Source organism: Trichoderma aggressivum, assembly GCF_033847375.1.
Source record: "Trichoderma aggressivum f. europaeum strain CBS 100526 chromosome Unknown scaffold_037, whole genome shotgun sequence".
Taxonomy (NCBI): Eukaryota; Fungi; Ascomycota; class Sordariomycetes; order Hypocreales; family Hypocreaceae; genus Trichoderma; species Trichoderma aggressivum.
The window spans coordinates 382,845-391,417 of NW_026946403.1; the positions used below are offsets into that span (position 1 = coordinate 382,845).

Consider the following 8,573-nt stretch of genomic DNA (forward strand, 5'->3'; position numbering starts at 1 on the left):
CATATATATTTTGCGATTTTCAGTAGGACGTCACCAGCTAATAAACTATTTTCCTTTCACAACGCAATATAAACGAATATTTTCAACATGGAACGTCCATCAACTAATTAATCATCACATAGCAGCAGATAATCAGCTCTTTGTGATGTTCGTTGCTATAACACTTTTTTTTCACTGTGAGGCTTACATGTGTCAACGCTCATGTTAGCCTTTTGCTCTCAACGTACCTGCAGCTCAAGGTTTGGCGGGGTTCACAGCCATTGGGCTGCGGCAGTGGTCTGTGCGTGCTGTCTGCTGCACCCCAAGCCAGCTTGAACCTTCAGGGTCAACTCCCAGCCAACACCGAGAATGGCCTAAACCGACATCTTGATATCAAATTGTGTTTGCTTCGCCTCCTTTTCCCGCAGGAAATTCGACAACAAGAAGCTGTAGGGATCCAGGCCCCGGCCCCGACAGTTCCTCTCTCCCCAACGCCGACGACGATGCTCACTTGTGACCCCGTCTGGTGACACGACTCGACGGCATCATGTCCAACGGCTACGGCAGCTCGATGCGCAATGGCGACGGATACGGCAACTTTGGGCGGACGACCGATGACTACGATCCGTACGGCGATAATAACTACAGAGGCGAGAGATACAATGCCCAGGTGTCAAACCAGAGCCTCCGAAATATGCCCTCGAGACCGCGCGTCCAGGAGACAAGCGCCGAGAGACAGATAGCTCAGGTCCTGGATCACATCAAGAGCGAGTGGCCGTCCATGTGCCGCGAGGATTGCGTGCCTGTCCAGCTCGCGCTCCAGCTCCTAGATAACAGCTCGGTCGGTCGCGCGCACGACTACCGCAAGTTCCAGACGACGCATACGTATCTCCAGGACTCGCTGAAGAACATTGTCCATGAGCATCATCAGGGCTTCAACAGCTCCATCGGTACATTTCACAAGATCCAGAGTAGCATTCAGGTCTCGCAGAAGCGAGTCCGCGCTCTCAAGGAGTCATTGGCGCTATCCAAGGCCAGCCTATGCGCGACAGATCCAACCTTGAAGATTCTCTCCGAGGAGTCGAAAGAGTATGACGAATTATTGCAAACGTTGAACGAGCTGGACGACCTTCGAGCCGTTCCTGACCAGCTGGAGGCCCGTATATCCGAGAAACGGTTCCTGACAGCGGTCGACGTGCTGCAGACTGCACTGCGAAAATTGAGAAAGCCCGAGCTGGATAATATCGGGGCGCTCAGCGATCTTCGAAGCTACCTTGCCAACCAAGAAACTGTTCTTATGGATATTCTGGTGGAAGAGCTGCACGAACACCTCTATCTAAAGTCGCCGTACTGCCAGCAAAGGTGGTCAAGTTTGGCTAAGAACCGAGGGGGGGCCAACGAAAGCAATCACAACGAGGCAAACCCCCCAACCACCCCATTCTACTTAATATTAGACTCGATTGATTTTGAGAGGCCGGTGCTGGAAGATCCAATGAAGAACCCAGAGGCGGACACATTCTACTACGTGACTCTATTGGTCGAAGCGTTGAACAAGCTTGGCAGGCTGCAGAATGCTGTAGAGACTTTGAAGCAGAGACTGCCTGTTGAGCTTTTCATTGTCGTCAATGAAACTATCAACGAGGTTGAGCAGCGGCACCCAACTTCGTTCCGCGCCGCCGTCGGAAAGCTGGACGGCGTGCAAATATACAGCGCCCGGGAGATCCAGATGCGTGCAGACGTCATTTATGACCTCCTCTGGACGCTCTATGGCAAATTCGAGGCCATCGGAGAAGGCCAGCGTGTCTTCCACGAGTCCATCAAGGCCCTTATTCGCCGCGAGGGTTCTGGCAATAATATTGCCCTGCTCGGTAGCTTCAAGGAGCTATGGCACCTTTACCAGAACGAGATCCGGTCTCTTTTGCACAACTACGTAACGACAGATGCCGACGTTTACCAATTCGATTCTCCTACGCCAGGGGCGGGTGTTGGCGGCAAAGACGGCATGCGAGAGCATCTGTTCAAATTTTCCGAAGCAGATACCAAGTCTATCGAAGTAGCTGCAGAGTTTGATGCGCTGGAGACCATCATTCAAGCTACTGTCCCCGGCTTGACGGGTGGTTCGCGAAAACACGGCTCCGAGAACAAGAGGAACAAGTCAACGGCTGATGATGTTGGATCAAGGCGGAGTGCCTATGGTGCCAATCGGGGGGCGCCGGGCTCTTACAAATCGTTGGTTGAGCCGAGCGTTTTCAACATGAGTCTTCTCTTGCCACCAACCCTAATCTTCCTACAACGGCTGAAAACCATTGTTCCTCCCGGTTCCGATCTTGCCACGAGCACTTTAACCACATTCCTTGACAATTTCTTGGTCAATGTGTTCCAGCCGCAGCTGGATGAGACTATTGGAAAGCTGTGCGACGCCGTCTTTGGAGAATCCGACTCGTTCTTACAGGATCCTGACTGGAACCAATGCTCCCAACGGCCTATATTCAAAGGCTCCACCGCATTCTTTCAGGTAGTCACGGCGTTTTGCCGAATGCTTGGAACCATTCCTCCAGACCAAGCTTTGAGCTCTCTCATAGTGACCCAAATGATGCGATATTATGATCGATGCTTCAGCTGGTTTCAATCCCTTGTGACGAAGAGGCACGATCAGCCTGCCGATTCAAGCAACTTGCGAGCATCGGCACGCTTTTCGGTGCAATCTAGTGAGGTCAACGACGTAGCAAAGCAGCTTTGGGCTGCAGATGAGTTGGATAGCGGATTGATGAGGAAAGAGATGCAGCTTCTCATACAGAAGACGAATGGCCAGCGGCTGGAGGCAAACGACGTTATTCAAGACCGAGACACAATTTCATCTCTGTGCCTCTTATACACCAGCATGAGATGGCTAGCCGCGAAGATTCAGAGCTTGAAGCACATAACATCGCAAGAGACGGATACATCACGGCAGCACCTCCCACGCCAGTCAGGCCAACGGTGGACATTGAACGACCCAAGTAAGACTTCAGGGCAAAGTCCAGTACAGCTTCCTCTTACGATAGAGAGTGCTCAGTAAGTTGCGATCCAAGATTCGGCAGCTCTCCTTAGCGTATCCGCTAACAAAAGTCCTCTCGATAGAACATTTGACACCATCGTGTCTTCCTTTGAAGAACTGGCTGCTACGGCTCTGCTAACTTTACACATGGAAGTACGCTGTCGGGTCATCTACTCGTTACGCAACACTCTCTCGCCAGACTCAGCGCCGTACATTCTGGAGCAGGATGTGAACGAGCCTGATCCTCAGATTATCAGTCTCAATCAAGAGCTTGTTCTTTTGGATGAGACTATTGTGGAATTCCTGAAAGACAAGGAAGTCATCTTTATACGGACCGGGGTTGGCATTCTTATCAACGCCTTTTTGGTCCAGAATGCTTCCTTGGCCTCCCCCATGAACGACAAAGGATGCCATCGCATGCAACTAAACATTCTTGTTCTTCAGCAGAACCTCAAAAATGTCGAGGACGGAGTCGACCTGGCAAAAGCAACAAGCTACTTTCAGCTGTTTGAGAGGGGCCCAGAGGCTATTGTCGAGAAGGCAAGGGAGTACAAGGATAGGCACGGGATGGGGACACTGGCGATTGATCTGAATAGCTTCTCATATGACGAGCTCAAGACTTTGATAGAGCTCTGCTATAGCGAACAGATGGCGAATCCGGAGAGGGGCATCACGTCGGCGGCCAGGAGGCAGCTGGATGAAAAGTTTGCCAGGCTGAGCGAGTTTAAGTGGCAGTAATAACTTGGCATTTTGAAGGCGGCGTAATGGGAGTTGACGGATGGTTATGAGCAAAGTTGGAGAGGGTGTAGGAGTGGGATGCTTTATTGCATGGTGGCCATGATTCAATGTCTAGCAATATTAGAAGTGGAAGATTATGTGCATATGTTTCGGAGAAACTCATTTGTTGTGGTTAAGAGGATATACATTGGGAGCAGTCTTTGAGTGGCACTATTGGCGCTCTACAACGCCGAGAAACGCAACCGGAAGTCAGATTGGCATCTGTAGATCAATTTGACAATTTTTAGTCCAAGTGTTCTTAACTTATGAATTCAGTTTGGTTAAGTCAGTCTCGTTATTTAAGAGTCGTGTACTGGCCTTTGGATGTGCCTTTGGGTGTGCCTTTGGGTGTAAGCATGGCAGTTCGGCTCATCATGATAATATCAAGTTATGGTTTTGCGCTTTTATTTCACGGCAACAGAATTCACCCAAAGACCACTATCATCATAATACTAATGTATATATCGTAAAAACTTCAGATAAGAACAACACTATCAGGAACAACATTATGCTTCATGTCCGTGGATGCCTCATGTTCGCTAGCACTCTGGCAAGCAGTTCCTCCCGGGTATCTCTTCTTTGCGGATGTAGCTTTCTCTATGAAGCAACGGCCGAGTCAGCGAGCGCATTCGGAGTTCATACACTTCTCTTTAGAGGCAAATGCAAGACTTACCGCGGCGAGCCATCTTCGCATCTCTTCTCTGGTCCATGTTTCGGGGTCGCCTTTGGGATCTTCTTGTGCGGGAAACAAATCGCCACCGAAGATGGACCAAGCTGCGGCTGCGACCACGACGCCACCAAAGGCTTTTTTTTTGGCTTCTATTAGAATTGATGCAATCTAAATTGATAGATAGGGAGTTTGTATTACCGAGAAGTACATTCTATAGTTATGTTAGATGATCAAGGCTGAATTGAGTGTTATATATAAGTACGCAACGTAGCTTACCTTGGACTTCATCGCACCATCTAGCGCAGTACCGGCCATCTTGAAGGCGAGGGATGCTGTTGAGATCCGAGAATGGACACGCTTGCGAGGCCGTTGAAAGGCAGTGATTGGTAATAATGAGATTTCCTATGAAAATTAGGATGATGAATGAGTTAATGTTTCTTTACAAAAAGCTAGCCATTTGGACCGATGATCAATTCGTTCCATCAAAGCAAAGCCACTTATAGTAGACGTGTATGGCAACACGCACGCTCGACGCCACAGCCACCAGCCACACTCTCATGTGGCTAGTGCGCATGATGGTCCGTGCGACCCGCCCCGCGAAGCGGGAGCGCACAAAAATAATTTGTTGCCAAAAATCCACCATATCTCGAATCGTAAATTTCGTACTCTCTGTCGTCCCAAACCCGTCTCACAGAGCCGATCAAATACCGCCAAAATGCCCAAGGAGGTCGCTGACATCAAGAAGGTAAGGAATCATCATATCAGAAAGAAGACAAGTAGAATCTTTCCGTGCTGACATTTTCGTCTCCAGTTCATCGAGATCTGCCGTCGGAAGGACGCTTCCTGTACGTATTCAACGCAGCTATCCGAAATCCAACCTCCCCTTTCGAGGGGATAATCTCGACGAGAACTGGGAGAGAGGCTTGGAGTTGAGACGAAGGAATTGCATCGACTAACTGGACTACAGCCGCGCGGATCAAGAAGAACAAGAAGGCCCACAACATCAAGTTCAAGGTCCGATGCCAGAAGAACCTCTACACCCTGGTGCTGAAGGACAATGACAAGGCCGAGAAGCTGAAGCAGAGCCTGCCTCCCAGTATGCACCCCCCAACCCTTAGCTGGACAAGATCCTCAAGTCCCCAATCTGCTACCGTGGCGTCGAGACGAGAATGATGGAAGCTGACTTTGCTGCTACAGACCTGCAAATCGCAGAGGTCCCCAAGAAGAACTAAGGCAATGAATTGGTGGTAAAATAGGGGTGGCTTTGGGCGTGGGAAGGGTTTACATGCACAACTGGGCGTCTCGGGATACCTTGCATTTCATGTGCTCAGAACGCACGCTCGCAATAGAGCTCAAAAATAACGATTTGAGACACAAAAAAAAAGCAACAATCGCACACCAAAACCTGGTGAGCCCGATGTCTTTCTGTGCCGGCTAGGCTAGGCTACCTGAAGAAGGGAAGGCCCCCGGTTACTCGGTGATGCCTATTTACACGACGTGCCTGAAGCGGCGATGATCTTTCTTGAGGGCGAGGCTCGCCAATCCTTCCAGTCGTTTCTTCGGAACATCGCCAGTCCAGAATACAATCAAATCTTCCTTGTCTTCCTCACCAGCTGCCTTCTCAATCCTCCAGCCCGCCCATATGCTCTTCTCCAGACCCTCCTTTCGCAGCTCGTTTTCCAGTGCTTGATATTTGGTTTGTATTGCCTCCCGCTGATCGCCGTTGAATGTTAAGCGACAGACGTCGAACACGTCGTTGGTGTCCTTGTGTTGAAAGGCTTCCCGCATCTGTGACCTCGCCCCCGCCGGGTCCATGTGGAAGAGCAGGACGGAGTCGCACCCCGGGGCACTGAACTCGCTTAGATTGCCATTGGCCGTCCTATTCTCAAGACTTTGGATCCATTCTCCGTGCGCCTCGGGCGAATCCCACGGCGCCGTGATGAGAAGCGTTGATTGGTCTGTGGCATCCGTGTACATGCTGCTCAGGTTCATGCCAGGTGCCAGATTGCATGGCTGATTGCGGCGAACCCAATTGTCTTGAATCTCTTGACACTCCATGAGTGTCTCGAGAAACTCGAGGGGGTCGAAATTGGGCCTCAGCTTGATGATGGCACACTCCGTGACAGGCATGATGGCTGGCCTTTTGGTGAACGGTTGTAAAGGTAGTACAAGGGAGGCAAAGTAATTGGATATAGGTAGGTTTGTCTTGTGCTTGATTTGTTGACTATCTGGATTTAGGAACCACGCAGCAAGGCAGCGGCAGATGTTTTTTACACTTGGAATTCTCTCAACTAGGCAGACCTGCAGTGACGATTGTTGTCCGCGGTAAGGATTGCTGTTCCGCGGAGTTGCAGGTATATCGTTCTCGGTGTCCCGTGTCGTTTGCGTGTGCTGGTGGTTACCTAGAGCCCCCTTGTCAGAGACAAAACGTGATGCTACTAATTCCGGGAGGAAGCAGGTACAAGTAGTTTTTACTTATACGAAAGGCCTCCAATTCTTGATTGACACCCTAAAGCAAGCCATTGACGAACAACCCACATGTTTTTGTGAACGTGATCCGGGGGGGGGAGGATTGCGCGTCGCACAGAATCGGCAAATCCCCATCAGCTGGGCGAAATCTTGGTCTATCTTTTGAAGCTGAAGTGTCGTCATCACCCCGCGCATCGCAGGTCCGGCCCAGAGAAGAGCAGGGCAGTGACAGACTGGGCGGTGGCATTGGATCGGCTAGATGGGGAGCCTTGATTCGATGTTTTTGCATTTGGGTTTTGGACTTTTTGGCTGTGGCGTAGATGGAAGTGGAATGGTTGGAGATGGCGGCCTTGGCAGGGACTTGTGAGAGAAACCGGGAAGTTGATGTGGATTTGGGGCTCTATGTATATGTTCTCGATAGTGTAGTGTTGAAATGTTTGAATGTTGTTATAATGGTTGTATTGGGACATTTCGAGGGTTGAACGCTTTGATTTGGGACTGAAAAGCTGATATGAGTGCTGTGGCAGCTTGGGTACGGGCCTTTGTCTTAGGAATGAAGAACAAAAGAAGGCGTAATTAGAGTGCTTATTTACGTAGCCATGTGTATCTGAATTGATAGACGCAAGATATATGTCGGATAGTGGGATGGATATCCATTGCTACGTGAGGTTGATGATAGACGAAGACGCTCTCTAATCTTATAATGGGCTATAATTTGTCTGGTGAGGGCTACAACGCAAGGTAATGTACGATCGAATCGCTTACTGTGTGCATAAAAGTGTCTCAGAGCCATCTGTGGGATTTCAAGTTGCTATTGATGCAACATGATGATACCAGACAGTGAAACGATGTGCGACATGGTGTCAAGAGCAAACAAGAGTTGAGCTGGTATACGCTGCTCCGTAGCTAGACTAAATATCATGAGACTTGAGTACTACCTAGTCACTATGACCCATGCACAGTGGTTCGGCGAATCGTCTTAAATCCCATTACGAGATATCCAAGTACTATTAGTGAGATCACACCTAAGGTATTAATTGGGTCATGAGAAGGTGCCTATCGTGGTTGTCAAAGGCTGCAGACAAGCAAATTATTGATCAACAAATTATTGATCAACATTGAAGCCCACCTTAGCCGCGCTGAACACGGCCCGATGTGCTGGATGGATTCCATCGATGCAGCCTATTTAGCCTCTGTTACGGCATTGGAGGGCAGAGGGATTTCAGACAGCCACAGACGCGGAGATGCGAAGCCTTTTGGGCCTCGACGGCATCAAGTTGGGGAGTGACTTGCATTTAAAGAAAGACGGATGGATTCCGGCGTCAACATCGATCATAATGATGGTGCATCTACATACGAGTACATCCATCTTGGGTAACACGGCATTACAGAGCTTGCAGGTCCATCCACATTCCAGATGAGGAATTCCCGAAAAAAAAAAAGTGCTGGATTTAGAACTCCATACTGTATGTAGTACATGCAGTGAGATGAGACTTGTTCCACACCAAGATGCACGTTCGTATCAGCCATGACTTGGTTTGGGCTGCACAAAGACTCGGGAGACAAAGGCCGGTGAAATGCTGCGGCTGCCAATACGAATACGCAGCCGCATGCGGGGGGGGGGGGGGGGGGGGGGGGGGG

General features: G+C 49.8%; 4 protein-coding genes across 4 annotated transcripts; 2 read left to right on the forward strand and 2 right to left on the reverse strand.

Moving 5' to 3' along the window:
- Positions 1–526: 526 nt before the first annotated feature.
- Positions 527–3,754, forward strand: Triagg1_8042 (uncharacterized protein; the record flags this gene model as incomplete). Its single annotated transcript, XM_062902845.1, has 2 exons — positions 527–3,033; positions 3,100–3,754. 2 exons carry the CDS (start codon positions 527–529, stop codon positions 3,752–3,754), a joined length of 3,162 nt encoding a protein of 1,053 aa, XP_062753122.1.
- A 514-nt stretch (positions 3,755–4,268) lies between these two features.
- Positions 4,269–4,778, reverse strand: Triagg1_8043 (uncharacterized protein; the record flags this gene model as incomplete). The annotated part of the gene is made up of 4 exons (XM_062902846.1): positions 4,269–4,370; positions 4,467–4,612; positions 4,662–4,674; positions 4,740–4,778. The coding sequence occupies 4 exons, from the start codon at positions 4,776–4,778 to the stop codon at positions 4,269–4,271; spliced, it is 300 nt and encodes a 99-aa protein (XP_062753123.1).
- A 400-nt stretch (positions 4,779–5,178) lies between these two features.
- Positions 5,179–5,695, forward strand: Triagg1_8044 (uncharacterized protein; the record flags this gene model as incomplete). Its single annotated transcript, XM_062902847.1, has 4 exons — positions 5,179–5,208; positions 5,275–5,308; positions 5,431–5,559; positions 5,661–5,695. The coding sequence occupies 4 exons, from the start codon at positions 5,179–5,181 to the stop codon at positions 5,693–5,695; spliced, it is 228 nt and encodes a 75-aa protein (XP_062753124.1).
- A 256-nt stretch (positions 5,696–5,951) lies between these two features.
- Triagg1_8045 (uncharacterized protein) lies at positions 5,952–6,593 on the reverse strand (the record flags this gene model as incomplete). The annotated part of the gene is made up of 1 exon (XM_062902848.1): positions 5,952–6,593. One exon carries the CDS (start codon positions 6,591–6,593, stop codon positions 5,952–5,954), a length of 642 nt encoding a protein of 213 aa, XP_062753125.1.
- Between the last annotated feature and the right edge of the window lie 1,980 nt (positions 6,594–8,573).